Source organism: Vicia villosa, linkage group LG7, assembly GCF_029867415.1.
Source record: "Vicia villosa cultivar HV-30 ecotype Madison, WI linkage group LG7, Vvil1.0, whole genome shotgun sequence".
Classification (NCBI taxonomy): Eukaryota; Viridiplantae; Streptophyta; class Magnoliopsida; order Fabales; family Fabaceae; genus Vicia; species Vicia villosa.
In genome coordinates, this window is record NC_081186.1 from 32,528,862 (window position 1) to 32,546,823 (window position 17,962).

The 17,962-nt window shown below is 33.2% G+C and overlaps 2 protein-coding genes across 2 annotated transcripts; both read left to right on the forward strand.

Annotated features, from left to right (window-relative positions):
- Positions 1–232: 232 nt before the first annotated feature.
- LOC131620428 (indole-3-acetic acid-amido synthetase GH3.6-like) lies at positions 233–2,612 on the forward strand. Its single transcript, XM_058891501.1, has 3 exons — positions 233–665; positions 805–1,733; positions 1,838–2,612. The coding sequence occupies exons 1-3, from the start codon at positions 361–363 to the stop codon at positions 2,422–2,424; spliced, it is 1,821 nt and encodes a 606-aa protein (XP_058747484.1). The 5' UTR covers positions 233–360; the 3' UTR covers positions 2,425–2,612.
- A 6,243-nt stretch (positions 2,613–8,855) lies between these two features.
- LOC131618835 (uncharacterized) lies at positions 8,856–9,498 on the forward strand. The gene is made up of 2 exons (XM_058889993.1): positions 8,856–8,930; positions 9,031–9,498. Exons 1-2 carry the CDS (start codon positions 8,856–8,858, stop codon positions 9,496–9,498), a joined length of 543 nt encoding a protein of 180 aa, XP_058745976.1.
- Positions 9,499–17,962: the final 8,464 nt, after the last annotated feature.

Genomic DNA, 17,962 nt, shown 5'->3' on the forward strand with positions numbered 1-17,962 from the left:
AATGCATGGAAGTCTTATATGGTTTGACATAATATAAAATTTAGAGATTAGATATTATAAAAAATAGAGAAAACAAAAAGTTGATATAATAAAAAGGTTAGATATTTCCAATTTCACCCTCCATTTTGATCATGCATTTACTCTCTTATCCCTAGTGACAAAACAAACCCAGCTTGACATGTGCTAGTGCCTCTATATATACATCATCTCTCATGTTTTCAACTCACGCCCAACACACTCTTTCTTCACCCTTTCCTTCTCATCTCAACAACAAGTTTTCTATATTTCTATTCTATTCTCTCTTTCTCTTTCTCTCTCACAAGAAAACAAAAACACACATTTCACAACAACACAACAACCATGCCTGAAGCACCCAGAGACTACAACCTTGTTGAACAGAACAAAAAAATCCTCGACTTCATTGAGGATGTTACCTCAAAACCCGACCTTGTCCAACAACAAGTCCTCTCAGAAATCCTGTCCCGCAATGCAAACGTTGAGTATCTCAAACGATACAATCTCAACGGTCACACAAACCGTGACACCTTCAAAAAACTCTTGCCTGTCATCTCATACGAAGATATTCAGCCTGATATCGAACGCATCGCTAATGGTGACACCTCCCCCATCCTTTGCTCCAAACCCATTTCAGAGTTTCTCACCAGGTCCGTCTTTCAACATATAACATATAAACCCAGACACCTCGAAATTTTCGAGGTGTCTGGGCTATATAGCATATAAATAGAAATATCTTTTAATTTGTATTAATAAATATTGATGAAGTTGTTTTTGTTTTGGTTGCAGTTCTGGTACATCTGGTGGAGAGAGAAAACTTATGCCAACAATTGAAGAGGAGTTAGGAAGGAGAAGTTTGTTATACAGTTTATTGATGCCAGTGATGAGTGAGTTTGTTCCGGGATTAGAAAAAGGGAAAGGAATGTACCTCATGTTTATAAAATCTGAGGCTACAACACCTGGTGGAATTGTAGCTAGGCCTGTTTTAACAAGCTACTACAAAAGTTCCTATTTCAGGGATAGACCTTATGACCCTTACACAAACTACACAAGCCCAAATGAAACTGTACTCTGTCCTGATTCATATCAAAGCATGTATTCTCAGCTCCTTTGTGGTCTTTGCCAAAATAAAGAGGTACTAAGGGTTGGTGCTGTTTTTGCCTCTGGTTTCATAAGGGCTATTAGGTTTCTTGAAAAACATTGGACCCTTCTTTCAAATGATATTAGAACAGGAACTGTTAACTCTTTGATCACTGATACAACAGTGAGAGATTCTGTTATGAAAATCCTTAAACCTGATCCTAAGCTTGCTGATTTTATTCAAACTGAGTGTAGTAAGAGTTCTTGGCAGGGGATTATTACTAGGCTGTGGCCTAATACTAAGTATGTGGATGTTATTGTGACAGGAACAATGTCACAGTATATTCCCATTTTGGATCATTACAGCAATGGTTTACCACTTGTTTGCACTATGTATGCTTCAAGTGAATGTTACTTTGGTGTCAATCTTAACCCTCTTTGTAAACCTAGTGAAGTGTCTTATACACTTATTCCCACCATGTGTTACTATGAGTTTTTGCCTGTTAATAGAACCAATGGTGTCACTGATTCTCTTCATGCACCGAGATCCCTCAACGAGAAAGAACAGAAAGAGCTCGTTGAACTCGTTGATGTCAAACTCGGTCAAGAATATGAACTTGTTGTCACTACTTATGCTGGTAAGACATTTAATTCCATCTTATGATATGATTTTGATATGTTTATGAAACGAAACCGATTTGGAACAGAACATGAGATGAATTATCATTTTTTCTTTGTTTAGGACTATACCGTTATCGAGTTGGTGATGTGCTCAAGGTAGCAGGATTCAAGAACAAAGCACCACAATTCAACTTTGTATGTAGAAAAAACGTTGTATTGAGCATTGATGCCGACAAAACCGATGAGGTTGAGCTTCAGAATGCAATGGCAAATGCTGTGACACATTTAGCACCATTCGGGGCAGCGGTGTCCGAATACACAAGCTATGCAGACACAGCATCAATTCCAGGGCACTATGTCCTATACTGGGAACTCACACTGAACAAGTCAACACAAATTCCACCTTGTGTTTTTGAGGACTGCTGCTTAACAATTGAAGAGTCACTGAACAGCGTGTATCGACAGGGCCGCGTCTCGGACAAATCCATCGGCCCGCTCGAGATGAAAATCGTCGAACAGGGCACATTTGATAAGCTAATGGATTATGCCATTAGTTTAGGTGCTTCAATTAACCAGTACAAGACACCAAGGTGTGTGAAATCTGAATCTGTTGTTGAACTCTTGAACTCAAGGGTAATGTCAAGTTACTTTAGTCCCAAGTGTCCAAAATGGGTTCCTGGTCACAAACAATGGATCAACCAGAATTGAAATTGAATTATTAATAATAAGCTACATTATTATATTAATGTGGTTGGTTGCTACTTAGTAGCTTTTCTTAGCAGTTCATGTGAACTGTTTTTTAAGGCCATTATGTTAGGGAGAAGAAGAAGAAAATTTAATCACTTTTTCTTAGGTTAATTTCCATGTCTAAAAACTTCTTTTGTTGTTGTTAGTAACTTGTTGCATAGTGATGTGAACCTAGCCAGTGTAAAAAGCAATTTCTGTTTTAAAGAAAGCTCTTTTGTCTTTCTTTTTAACTATTATTATTATCATTATCATAATTATCCAGTAAAATTATAATTTTTATTATTACTAATTATTTTTTAACTTTACAGAACCATCATGATCTATTGGTTTTTTCAAGCCTCATGTGGCTTATTTGGTGTATAAAGGAAACAACAAAAGACATCACTTCTTAACACCTTTCTTTTTCTATTGTTTTTTTGGGAAAAAGCATAACAACTTTTTTCCATAACAATTCCACTATTATATACTAATGTCTGACAAACAAATCATAACCAAGTTAATTATATAAAGTTAAAAAAAAAAAAAAAAGAATTATCCTGTTTCTATTCTGGAAAAAAAATTGTCACCAATTATTTTCTACTTCTTAGTGGGTAAATCTAGTGTCAATTATTGATTATCTTCTTTAAGCACTCATAATGAAATTAAATTCTCTTTCTTGGAGAGTTTATTTGTTACAAATAGTTGTTTGTGTTAGATTCTGTCACTAAATCAAGGAACTAAACTAATTCAAAGTTTAAACATGCTTTCTTCAACAAAATAAATCATAAACACAAAAAATGTAACAGAATCCCAGTTCCAAGCAACTGTTTTCTATAATTAACATATAATGCAAATTCAATTATCATAATGGTGAAAGCTGGAGTCTTAAAAATGTGTTTCTCTCAGAGTTTTAGATTCGAATGAATCCTGCTAAGAACAAACAAATAATTTTTGTGTTGGGACAAATCTATACCGAGTATGCTTTGCCTTAAACGAGCTCCGCAAATGGACAGATAGATTGATCCTTAGATTGGTCGATTGAAAGGTAGGATTATTTAATAAATTTAAAATTTAAAAAATGTTATATTGGTCTCAAATTTGGGACATAAAAATTAAAATATATGTAGAGATTGCCCCCACTGTGTCTACCAATTCAATAAATTTGGAGGCATTTAAACTGAGCAGAATCAGAAGACTAGTCAAAGAACTAGGATGTGTGCAATGCCAAGAAATTTTTGGATTGGAGTGAATAAGAGTAGATAAGAAAGAATCAGTACAATCACTCACACAGTGATGTTCCCTCTATGTTATTATATTGTTTGAAAACAAACAAACAAAAAAAAGCAGTTTCTTTATTAATTTTTTTAAAAGGAATAAAAAAAACAAGTGTTGAAGGGTGTGTCAGAGAAGGGAGAAGAAAGAGACAAGAATTAATTAGAGAGACAAATTTGTGTTCGGCTGAGATTGTCGATTGATAAAGCAACAAAAAGCATTAGAGAAGCAGTGTGTGTGAGAAAGGAGATAAGGTTTGTACAATGTTGCAGTGTGTGCTGAATTTGTCTAAGCACAAAATGTTTTTTATCGATTGTTTTCTTTATGGATTACCATTTCTGTTCTGTATATACATTTTCTCAAGTAGTAAAAGAAATATTCAAAGGTAGGTAGGTAGGTACCACACTCAATAATATTCATCGAAATCACATTTTTTTTCAATTTTAGTACCGTTGATTATTGTAATCAATACATGGATGTGTCACTTTAATTATAGAATTAGAATCTTTTACTTCAATGTCATACTTTTGAAAAAAATTTCAAATTATTACATTGAAAAAATAATGTCTTCTTTATAGACTTTAAAATAAATTATTTTATAAATCTCTCAAATTTAAATGAAAAAATTAAATAATATTAAGTAATTGGTTGAAAGCAGTGTTTTAAAAACCGGACCGGACCGGCCGGTCGAACCGGGAACCGGCCAGGTAACCGGTCTGGTTCAATAGTCAGATCGGATATGCCATCAAACCGGTGGGAATCGGTGAAAACCGGAAAAACCGGCGGTTTAATTGCTTTTTTTTATTTTTTTTTTAAACTTTTTTTTTTAAACTTTTTTTATAATTTTTTTTTAAACATTTTTTTTTAACATTTCTTTTAAACTTCTTTTTTAACTTTTTTCTTAATATATTTAGTAGTGTATTAATTAAATAGCATTCTCACATAGTTTTTTTCATTAGTGACAAATTAAAAACTTTATTGTCTATTTGTTATCTTTGCTAATAAATTTTCTTAAATAGCATAAACATATTGAATTTTATTTGATTTTCTTTTTAGAAGGATCCTATTTTGAATTAAATTTGGTACATATTGGAGTTATTTTGTTATAAACTATTCAATTAGATTATGTTGTAATTAGACTTTGTTTGGATTATGTTGTAATTAGACTTTGTTTGCAATTAGACTTTGTAATTTTTTACTATTTTGTTATGTGTGATACCTTTGTTTAAAATTTGAATTTAAGTTATGAAATTGTGAATTTATGATATGATATTTTTAAAAAATTTAAAAGCTAGTTATATTTTTTTAGAGACTGAATCATCCGGTTCGACCGGTTTTATACCTATATAATGACAGGTCTATTCAACCGAGTTATTCGGTTTAATCCGGTTTGGTCGTGCGGTTCGACCAGTGACCTAGTGGTTCGACCGATAAACCAGTGACCCAGTACCCTCACCGGTTCGATGACCGGTCCGGTTTTTAAAACACTGAGTTGAAAGAATACTATTTAACTTTTTTCTGATAAGTAAATATTTTATCTCCTTCAATTTTTGTTGAGAGGAATTTTTGGTGGTGTGATGAGGTCTCTCCTCGGCACCTCCATTTTAATTTTGGGTTGCCCAATAGTGTTTCTCTGGCGTTTCTTTAGTGTTTTTTTTTTGCGACGGTTGGTCCTTTGTTGTTGTCTCCCGTTCCACCCTTCTTGTTTGAATTGGTCGGTTTTGTGTATTTTCTGCTTCGGATTGGTACCGGCGTAGATCACTCCAGGCGGATCGGCAATCGATTTCCTCAGATCTGGGGTTGTGCATTCTCTTCGGTGGTTGCTCCGACTTTTTGCAAGTTTGTTTTTTTGGTGCTGAGTTGATATCTTGAGGTTTTGATTCTCTGATTGACTTTAGATCTATTGAGATATGCAGATTCCAAAATTTTAGGTTTGTCTATCTGCGCCGACACTATCTTAATATCCACATCATTCTTCGGGATTGATGCGAGATTGGTTTCATATCCGTATCATTCAATTTAATGTTGGATTGTTGGACTCAAAGGAGTCAGTTTGCTTGCTATTTTTTCCAGAGGTTATTGGTTTGTGAATCAGGTCGGGTTGGCGGTTGATTCATACACCACTTTGAAAAGTGATTGCGCACACTAGACTCTTTCTTTTGCTATTTGATTTTGCTCTCATAAGCGGGTTTGCTAAATAGTGTTGGTTGTGTGTGCGCTTTTACTGTATTTTTTTATAAACAATTTTGTTGTTTCTGGTCTATTTATATACCCTTTCTGGTTAATTTCGTGGTTTGACTGAGTTTCGTTTATTTCCCCTTAGTCATTTGTAATTTTTTATTTTATTTTATAAATATTTGACTTATTAAAAAAATAGCATTAATATTTTTTTTGTTTATCTACAAAATTTTATTCAAATTTTAATTAATTTTAGAAAAAAACAATATTATCTACAAATTTTCTATCAATTTTCGTCATGATTCTTAAAAAAATTCTTCAAAGATGTTCCGCAAAAACTTCTGAGTTTTTAAGTGTTTCATACAAAATTATTGTTAAAATGAACAATTATTCTGAGTCGACTTTCACAATAAAAACTAGGATTAAATATGATTTTGATCCTTATAAATATTTAAGTTTTGATTTTTAATTCTTATAAAATAAAGTCATATTTTAATTCTTATAAAATTGATTTTGCATGACGTTTTAGTCCTTCTACAGAAACTAAAACTACATATATAACTAATTTTGTAGAAATTAAAACATAATTTTTTTATAAGAATTAAAACTTAAAATTAATAATTTTATAGGGAAAAAAATATATTTAACCCTAAAAACTAAAAGTGTGGTATTTTGAATATTATTTTTTTAATGTATGATCTTTTATTTTATTGTGTCATTGAAGTAAAAATTCTTAATTATAACAATGAGATGTGGATTTTTTTTCACTGTAAAAACTTTTTGCGTTTTAAAAAATATTATTTGCTTAAAAATTAGTGGTGCACTAAAAAAAATTCTTAATTTAATCTTCCTTTTTTATTATTATATTTTTGAATCATCCTTAAAGACTTCAAAGAGGGGGTACCTTTTGGGCTTTTACATGAACATGATGTGTAATTATTATTCACCAAAAAGAATATTCCTTAATTTACTTAAACTTAACTTGATGATTAAATATTCCTGCTATTTGACTACGTCTAAAGATCTCTTGTAGCAGAAATATTATAATGGATAAAATGAAATTATTAATTTTATATTAAGACAAACATTTGTCGTAGTCTAATTATAAATAGAAAATTGAAGAAAATTCTTTTTGTCCTATTCTTGAAAACAATAAAAAATTAATTTAAACTAAAACTTATCTCTTAGATTGCATCTTGAGAATTATCTAGAATTTTCTAATTAATTTAACTATCAACACCTACATGTGCTTAGGGGGCCTAATAAGATTTGAGGATTTGATATTTGTGGAATATTTTTGCAATAATTGTCCTCATTCATCAATTAGCATTTTTTTTTTTTTGGGCTTTATACCACCGGTTTAGTCCGGTTCGGGGGCAAGTTCTGGCATCAAGTGGTTCCATCCCCCTCCCGATCGCAGTTGTGGGAGATCGAACCGTGGTTCTCCCTACCAAGTCCAGCGCCAATCACCACTGGACCAACTAACGATTGGTATCAATTAGCATTTGTCTAAGTGAATTCTAGTGAGACACTGAAATGGCTCCAATTAATGAGTTATTTGCGATCCTTAATAAGATTCAATGGATTCCTTTTTTATTATAACTTGAATATAAACAATATGTATTCATCAAAAAAAATTTCTTAATATAAAAATATTTTTTAAAAGATGATCTATAAAAAAAATATATTAAAATTGTATGCATTGAGAAAATATTTTCTTGCAAATGAATAAAAATATATCTTTATACAAATATTTAAGAAATTATCTTAAGAAGTAATATAATAAATAAAGTATACCTACCTTAATATGGACTTAAATATGATTGCAGAGCTAGACTCTTACATTTTTTAAACTAAAATATATCATTTTTCTTCTTTTTAACAACAAAATCAACTCTTCTATAAAATTTGGCAGGTCCCAATTAGAGTTTACAAAGTATCTCCAAATCAATTTAATAATTAATATGTCAAATTCAACGGTTGGTTGTGGTCGTGGTAAGAATAAATTAAAAATTTAATTTTATTTCCACACGAAAGTTAAATAAATAAATGAATCTGTATATAAAATAGTCTTAAGATATATAACATATTTATCTATAAAAAATTATAAGAATACTAGATATATCCAAAACAAAAGAACAATACATAATGATAACAATAATTTTGAAAGACACGAAGAAAGAGAGATGGCTGACGAACACTTATCAGTTTGTAATTCTTTATAAACATAAACTCATATATTTAGGTCTTCTTCAGTTGGGGATAAGAGATAATATGCAATTTGCTTATATGAGAGATCGTGATATATATATATATATATATATATATATATATATATATATATATATATATATATATATATATATATATATATATATATATATATATATTATAAATTAACGTTTTTGGTTAGCAACGTGTTGGACCATTTGGATGAATCGCAACAATATCATCTTCAACAATGCTTGTTTTAGCTTTCTGGAGTGTATGTCTGAGTTTGTTTTCCGGTCTTGGATTTGGTTAGAATCGAGCCTTAAGAGTGCTCCGCTTTGTAATTTTAATATTTGGCATAATAAACCGCTTTGTTGTTTTGTTTAGCGGTTTTGTTTTATTTCTGTATTTGGGTAGAGCATCCCTTTTGCTCTAGTTAAATTCAATTGCCTATTAAAAAAAAATAAATTAACGTTTTTATTATTTACAAATAGATTTTCTTGACATCCACTTATATTGTGTTTATATGTCGTGCTTTGTTGACAGTGGCAATAATGTTCCGTTTTGGTATGGCTGCTGAACGGACGAGAGGCCTTTATTGGAGCTGTTCCCTGATCTTTACGCGCAGACAGCGGAGGATGGAATGTCTGTTGCGGAGGACTAGTGGAGATGGCTGGCAGTGACGTTTGGACCGAGTGCTGCAGATTTCTCACAGTAGCAGCAGCACCGTAAGCAACAGTCAGCAGCAGCTGATGGCCATTTTGGATCGGGTTGCTCCTTGTGCTGGCAGCGATGACGCGTTCTGGTGGAAGCTGAATAAGGAGGAGGTTTTTTCAGTATCTTCGTGTTATTACAGGTTCTTCTCTAAGCTATCTGGCCCTCCCATTTTTGTTTTGTGTTGTTAAAGCTGCAACTTTTATTTGGAAGATTGATGCTCCTTCAAAATCTCTTTTATTCGGTTGGAGACTAATTCATGATAGATTAGCAACCAAAGATCATCTCTTCAAGAAGGGAATTTTGGAAATTGCCGAGATTAATTGCGCCTTTTGTTCGGTGGAAGAGGAGTGTCTAGCTCACCTCCTAGGTGGTTGTCTTGTGGTTAAACCGATTTGGTTGAAGGTTTTCGATTGGCTTGGAAGCATTACGGATTTCTCGTTGGTAGATTTCATCACTTTCCCTTTCATATCCGATAAGGTTCATTCCCCGGCTAAAAGGAAGATTATTGGAGCTATTTGGCTTGCTACGTGTTGGCATATTTGGTTGATCCGAAATGCGATAATTTTCAAGGATGGTAACTTTAGCTTCCTAGATTGTATGTCGGAAATTATGCACAGTTCTTGGAATTGGTTATGTTCTAGCGGTAAGCTAGTTAAAATCTGTAATTTCCATGTTTGACACATTTCTCCGCTTACTTGCTTCGAGTAGTGGGAAGTGTTCTTTTTGTATCGGGTGAAGCACCCCTTATGCTTCGTCTTCGTTCAATATATCTCTTTGCCTATTAAAAAAAATCAATTAACTAAATATATAAATAATTATTCAATTAAAAATTTAATCATTCATCTTATTTCATTTGATCATTAATCAATTAAGGCTTTCAATTGATAAATAGCTAATATATAATAACCAAGTCTTATCACAACTAAGTGCAGTTGTCTACAAGTATAAAATTTTGCCATAATATTATATCCAATACTATGTTCCTATCTAATTCACTTAAGCAATGTATGCAAGTTGCTCAGGTCAATTTAATTATCCAATACATCAATTAAAACATTCATAATGACTTATCTATTTTGCCTCCTCATATTATTGAAGACATTTTAAAGATTAACTTGTCATTTGATAATACTACTGCTAATAAACTCATTTGGACAAGAACTACAAATGACAATCTATCTTTTAAATATGCCTACAATTATATTAGAAGGAATCACACTGAGCCTTCTTAAACAAAATCTATTTGGCATCCTTACACACTTACTACTTCATCAATGACTTGAAAACTAATGCATAATGTTATTGCAATAGAAGATAACTTAAATTAAAGGAAAATAAATATGGTTTCGAGGTGCTCTTTCTATAATTATGATGCGAAAGCTGTATTCCACTTATTTCTTAAATACATGTACACTTTACTTTTCTAGCATTAGATTGAGCGATTTTTGACGTAAACATTAATAGAACTAGTTACGAAAGCTAATTCAAACTTACTGGTAGAAGTTGGAGCTCTCAAATTCAAAATCTTATCATGACTCTCATTATAATAATTATTTAGAAAACTAGTCATTCAAGAAATGATATATAATTTCAAAATGATAACATTGACTTTGACAGAGACATTTTTCATGTTAAATAATTGGTCTATATGATATCTACTTCTTTCAAGGGGCACATGTACTCTTTAATTCAAGAGTTTACAGTTATTAAATTCTTTGATATCAAATATCGACCTCTTCCCGCACCAGAATCATATAAGTTAATTGATTTTTCCTAGTCATAATTGGATTAAGTGCAATATTGATTGAGTTTCAAGAGGAAATCCTAGAATATTAGCTTGTGTGACATATTTAGGGATAATTTAGGAACATCCTTATGATCTTTCTCAGCTAAGATTGAAGTGTGCACCTCCTTTCAAGATTAATTGCATGGAATCTTACTTGCTATCGAATATGCTAAAAAGAAGATTTGGAAAAATCTTTGGCTTGAAACTAACTCGATGTTGGACATTCGTGCATTTTCTAATTTAAATATTGTCCCTAAGCTTCTTTTAATTAAATAGAAGAAGAATTTATACACAATAGACTTCTTTAGATTCAACATATCTCACATTTTCAAAGATGGAAATGCATGTGAAGATAAATTAACCAATACACGTGTTTTTGTTGATAATGAAATTTGGTGGGATTCACTTCCTATTTGTTCTTTTGAAAGTTTTTATGAGATAAGTTAGGTATGTTCAACTATCATATTTTTTGCTAGTTTTTGATGGGTTAGGTTTTACATCCCCTCATCTTATTTTGTTTTTCCTTTTTTATTCAAAAAATATCTTTAATTAAAAATTTTAAGAAGAAAAAAAATTCTAATTCATTAATTTTGAAATCTTTCTTAATAGTTTCTATTATAGTTCTTTTTAGGAATTCTTCTACTTCTAGTTGTTTGACTTCTCTTCATTTGATCTACTCTCCTTACAACATAATCTACATGATTTTTCTCTACCTTAGCCTATTTTTCAAACCACCTTAGCCTATTTTTCACCAGTTTTCTATTGTAGGTGATATCATAAAACTCTTTCTAATATTGTCATTTCTAATCTTATATTGTCTAATTTTACCATACATTGAATGCAACATCATCATCGTTGTTACGCTTAATTTATTGTTGTGTTGATTCTTAACCATCTAACATTCTGTCTTAAACAACATCGCAATGTTGGTCATGTGACTCCAAACACATGAGGGAGAGTGAATTGTGCTGGTTTAAAAAATGTTGGTGAAAATCATATTCATTGCAAAAACTAGAGTTTAAAATAATTTTAAAATAAATGGATAAATAGGCAGTGGAAAAAGGAAATATATGGAAAACCAACAAAATTAAAATAAAGTAAAAGATATAAGGGATAGAGAAAAACACCAAGAATTTATAGAGGTCAGACCTAATCATTTGACCTACTCTAGTCTCCAAGCACTCTTCTTGAGAGTACCAAATATGTTGAGAGGTTTTAATAGGATATTCCCAACAAAAATCCTTTACCAGGATATGAAGTTTAATGATTAACATCTAACCAAATAACAAAAAGATTTTAGAGTGACTGTCCTCTAAACTAAAAAGATATTTCCAATAGGATGATCTTGAACTAAGATGGAATTTTACACTGGCTATCCTATGAAATGAAATGGATTTTATATTGGTTACTTTGCGACCCGAACTGAGGTCTTAAACGGGATAACCTCAAACTGAAATGAGATTTTACACGGGTTAATCTTAAACCAATGGAGCTTTTACAACAGGTTGAACTCAAGAACCAAGATAAGATTTTACATAGGATAATATCAAACCAACAAAGCTTTTACACTAGACGGAGCTTAGGAACCGTTATGGAGATTTTACTAGCTAATCTTCACGAGCTAAAAGATACCTTTTGTTGCAGGTGAATCTCACAAACCAAAAGAGATCTTTTGCTGCAAACGAAACTCACTAAATAAATAGAGAATTTCTAAGATCATCCCATAAAATAAACAAGAGCTTTTACTTGTTTAGACTGCAACCAAACAACTTCTTACAAAGGTTTCTTTACTCGAGAGATAATATACTATTGGGTAAATTACAATTATGCCCTCACTTTAAACAATGATCCTCACTAAGAACTAAAACAATCTCAAAGCACTAAGGTAAAATATATGTGAGAAAAGAGAGATTCATAAAAAAGATGAGAGAATGAGAAAGTAGGATCAAAGATTATTTTCTAAGTGGTTTGAAATGATAGAGAAGTTCTCTCTTTATATGCTAAAATTTAGTTTAAATTTGGAAACAATCAATGGGAGAATTAACTTCCATAATCGATTATGCTATTAAATTTCTACCTATGAGTAATTGATTGTTCAAGCCACAAATTAAAGGCTTCGATAGTCAGCTGTTCCCAATCATTAATAGATTGTCCCAATCAATCAATTGTAGATGTTACAAACTTAAAATAATCGATTAGAAATTTAGGGCTAATCAATTATCCAATTGTAAAATGGACTCCAATTGATCAGACCGTTCCCTAAAAAGTGGCTTCTCAAAGGTTTTTTGTGTGATTGTGATTTTTCCTTTTTAATTCCATAAATACCCTCCTGCCTTTACAAGATATTAGTCACTCATACGAACACGGTCACTCGAGCTTTCACAATTTCTCCCTTTCACAACTCTTAAGCCTTAAGTCTTGGCATCATCATATTTGATTTTATCATCACATAAGAACCTTGAATCTTATTAATGAGGCTAAAGCTATATTTGTGTTGATTACCATCATCTAAGAGTTGATTGTCAAACAACTAGTGAACCTTGAAATATAAGTCTTCTCATGAATGTTATTTGACCATATTGTTGACTTAAAAGAGATGACTTGATCTTCAATAACATCTTTAAGAGCATAGCTTAATGAGACATCTTGAGCATCTTTTATGGAGTTGTGTGCTTGCAAGTTTAATCAGGAAGTGATCAAAGCTCATAGGTAAGCAAGATATGTTTAGCCCTGATAACATCACAGTTTTGATTATGATAACTCATGAAGATGTAACATCCTTTTATGAAAACAACAAGCAAGTACTAAATTTAGTTCAAGAGTTTAAATTTGCATAAGAAATATAATCAAGTTATTCCTTTGAATGAAGCTAAAGAGTTAGGGTTTGATGATCACCAATAATATCCTCTGAGGATGGGATCTAATCGGGACTTTATAAGTCTGTCGGGATACTAACTGCAATTATACAGTCTAGTCGTTTTAGTTTTAAAAGATATCGAACCCACAGAGACTGAGGATCAATATAGTACGATCTTATGTCACTGTGTTAGCTAAAGCTATCGATTTCTTGGTAGTTGGAAACGGAAACTAAATATGATTTTAAGAATGAAATGTTAAGAATACTGGTATGTAATAGTCGGATGTCCAGGTTCAATAAATCATCGGAATAAATTAAGTATAGAAACACTTTTCAGAATACGTTATTTGAATTAAAAACCCTCTTCTCACACTCTCGTGTTTATTGATTTAGATTATAAAATCAGCTCTAAAAACGGAGGAATAGTTCATGTAAATTAAGCCTAAAATGCGATACGATTTCGTGTTATCAAACTCCCATACACTTGAACCTTTGCTTGTCCTCAAGAAAATAAATCAATATGACAATTTATAAAGAATGGATTAAACGCAATTGACACAACATCGAATCACATGTTGTTGTATCGTAATTTAGTTAGAACGAATAAAGCTCAATTTCACATAAAAGATACGGTAAAAACACTAGACAACTCCACTCATGCAAACCATTCCAAATCATGCTATTACAGCTTTAACCTAGTTCTTTTTACTAAATTTCACCCGTTTTCATTTGAGCGCAATCACATTAAGCCCTTTATCTTTACACGCACATAGTAGAGTAACCGGTTAGTGACTATGATCCACATAAGCATGGGGTTCTGGCACGTATTTGTGGTAACCTCTTTTTACCTTAGTTGTAAGTAGTGGGGGATCAAACTGTAGTCCGCCCTACCAACTTCAGTACCAGATACTTCTGAAGCAATCGGTAACAAGTTTCTCGTTATATTTTGCAAGATATGCATCCTTCGGATTAATTGATCGGGTGAGGGTCACCTAACTTAGTCGGCGCATTTTTTTAGTAGCTTCAATGATAAAGCATGTAACATTTTCAATTATTCGGGATCATTCACTTATATTCATCAGTTCTCTATGTAGTTTGTGCTTTAGACGGTGCAGACTGCTAAATAAACTACTCGGGGTTAATTTAAAGTTAAAGTTCAAGGTTTTCATTATAATAGGTACTCAAATCGGTCTTGCATAATTGGGAGTCCTAAAGTGTCAAGACCGTAGCGATTTTGTTTAATTTTGCTTAGATTTCTAGCGTATTTTAAAGTTAGGCAACCAACAAGCAATTTGAGTGTGTCGGTTCATGCGATAATAAAATTTTTTCGTTATGGCTCAAGAATTTAAAGAAAGCGGAGGAGTCCAATAATAAACAAAAAAGTTGCATACAAGGACTTAAAAGTACATGAATTTTTATTGAAGGGAAATAACAAAGGAAATGACTGAAAATTACATCTACTTAGAAAGCAATAAAAATAAAAAGCAATAAATTTTCCTCCCGCACACTTAAATCTAACATTGTCCTTAATGTTTCAAAATAAGATGAGAAAAGAAAGTAAAAGCAAAAGGCGCTCTACTCTCGTCCTTGTCCTTGTGCTCTGCCTCGCACTCTGCCACGTCCTTCGTATCCGGGTACATCCCCATGGCTAATGATCTCGTGGAAATCATCCATGTGAACACTGAGGTTACCCATCTCTTTAGTTAGGCTAGCCATTCTTCTTTCGTTCCTCTTGCTGTATTCTTGCTATTGCTACTGCATTTGTTGCATAAGTTGCATGATTGCAATTTGTTGAGTTTGCATCTCCAGCATTCTGGCACCTTCTTGCAAAATGGCTTCACCTCGTTGCATGATGGTGTCACATATATCCTCATCGGTGACACCTCTTCTTCAGCGTCTCGAGGATGAGATTTCTACATAAGGAGATGCTTGAGTGGAGGGTTGTTGGTGATTAGGTTCTGGGTTACCTTGCTCCATTTCATCATCCATAGGAGGAGGTTGGTTTACTTGTGCAGCTAGGTTAGGCTCAGGAGCATTCAAATCATATAAGAACCTTTGGATGTTTGTTACATCGGTGAGAGCGATGTTTGGCAAAATAACACTTGGTACCTCTTTATTTCTCACCATCAGATTGTACCTACCACCCCTTATATTCTTGATTAGGAGAGTGAAGCGATAGTTTTCCAAGTCCTTAAACATGGGTGGTAAAGGTTGTAGATTCTCAAGTTGGCCTTGTAGATTTAGGTCGTGTGCTATAGTAGTAACCAATCCCCCAATTAGGAAAGTGAAATTCTGGTATCAGGTATGAGATGTCGAATGAGATGTCACGACACAGATATATGAGAACTAACAGCTATGAAACAAGTTGATCGTGGTAGTAAGACATTACATAAAACTAGATGACACAAGGAATTGTTTACCCAGTTTGGAACAACCTTCCTACTCTGGGGGCTGCCAAGCCAGGGATGAAATCAATATACGATAATATTGATTCAAAGTTAAACTTCCCCGTTTACAACTTCTCACTTAATCACTACCCTTCCTATGACTTCTACCTAAGACTCACCTATGTATGAGGCCCTCCTCAAATTCCCACAGTCACAACCCGTGACAAACACCACAAACAATTAAAATTAGAAGACACTCTTCCAAGACACACAATTCTCAATACTTAAAAGCTTATGAGAAGACACTACTCTCCTTGCTTAACAGCTTCAGAGATTAAACTTCATTCAACACCTACATGTTTGTGAATGTACAAAATACAACTCAATTTAAAATACTCTGACTCTAATATCAAACCAACATTAGATCAGATTATAATTCACAATAAAGGACCCTAAAACCTAATGCTCGGTAAGCACAAAACACAGTGTCAAAAAAAAAACCACCCAACAATTAGGATTAGCAAGAATTTATATAGTAGTAGTAGCAACAAGTACGACTGGGCTTGGGCCAACAAATAAAGTAGGGTTCAATCTTCTTGTAGACACCTCCATGAAATCAGGTCATAATTACTCTAATATTAGTGGAGTAGCTCAAGTAAATTATCCTGGAATTATGCAAACATAACGCACAAACAGACACCTGAAAAATAAAACCCTAAAAAAGAAACTGACACTCAGTTCAGTTTTAGAAAATGATGTTATGATGGTAAGACATCTGCTATGACATCTCACAGAACATCCCAATATTATGTTTTACCAAAATTGCTTCCAACACCGAACCTACAAAAAGGTTGATGTCCTCTCGCACAAAGGCTTTCAATATATTGGAGGAGGAAAGGACTAGCATTGATCTTGGTGTTCATGGAGAGATTGTAATGCAGGAAGAATAATTCTTTTGAATTTACCTTATTGTTGAATCTTCCAAAAATTGAGTTTGAGAAGATTTTGAAGAAATACCGGATAGTGGGACTATGAATGTGAGAAGCGAGAAGTTCGTCCTAGCTAGTAGTTTCCACACCGGTAATCAGTCTCCACAGGTCGAATAGCGTAACTGACCAATCGGTTTTCGTAGGAATCCTATAGTGCATCGTTTCAACCGAGTTCAGTGCTTCTTCGCGAGAGAATTCCAACATATCTGTGAGTTGTTCTTGCATCAGAGCATATTCAGTATTGAACATGCGGAACTTAGCGGTTCCAGTAAGATACAGACCCTCGTCTCCCAGAGTTTCATATGAGTATGAACTCAAAAACTCCAGTGTCAGCTTTTGGTAGGTGGGGTGGTTCTGGGTGCATGCAAATGTGAGGCCAGAGAGTCGGAGCAGCCATTAAACTTCTTGTAGAAGACCCAGCTTCCTCAAACATTCTTCATCAGGATACCTCGTGGCTATGACTTTGCGTTTGAAGAATTTGAGGTATTGCTCTCTTTGGTACCCATCATCTCCGTTTCTGAAAACGATGCCAACAAGGTCAGGTTCACCTTGTTGTTGGTTCATGTTAGCCATGGGGTAGCACAAAGAGGAAGAGTTTTGAAGATTGAGTGAGAGAATAGAAGTGGTTGTGGTTGGTTGGAGAGGGTTCACGTGGGTTTTATAGAGGGAGAAAATTGAGTGGAGGTAGTGGATAATAGTGGGGATTGAAGGGAATTTGAATGGAGAAATTAAAGATGGTAATGGGGGTTGAATGTTGTTAATGGGTATTAAAGGGGGAAAGAAAGGTTGGAAGAGATAAGAGGGAAAACGTTTATGGTTTAACAGCCTTCATGTATTATGCCCATGTCGGGCGTAACAAGTACTTGTGCTGAGGGGCACAGTACTGAAGTCAAATTTTTCCAGAGGCATGGTTCTTCAATCTATTTGACAACAAACTTTAGCAATTTCATATCAGTAGGCTTTAATGCCTTCAGTAAATTATAATTAGGCGCATGTTCATATAGTTAAGCATAAATTGGCATTGCATAACAGTAAAAAAACACGAGCAAAGTAATTGACTGAATGATGCATCAATGTAAATTCTCTGTTAGTAGCTGATCTTGTTCCAAAGTCAAAACAAAGT

Coding starts and splice junctions, on each gene's coding strand:
- LOC131618835 (XM_058889993.1), top strand. CDS start 8,856: ATGGCCATTTTGGATCGGGTTGCTCCTTGTGCTGGCAGCGATGACGCG. Junction 8,931..9,030: donor GGAAGCTGAATAAGGAGGAG/GTTTTTTCAGTA, acceptor TTTATTTGGAAG/ATTGATGCTCCTTCAAAATC.
- LOC131620428 (XM_058891501.1), top strand. CDS start 361: ATGCCTGAAGCACCCAGAGACTACAACCTTGTTGAACAGAACAAAAAA. Junction 666..804: donor ATTTCAGAGTTTCTCACCAG/GTCCGTCTTTCA, acceptor TTTTGGTTGCAG/TTCTGGTACATCTGGTGGAG. Junction 1,734..1,837: donor TGTTGTCACTACTTATGCTG/GTAAGACATTTA, acceptor TTCTTTGTTTAG/GACTATACCGTTATCGAGTT.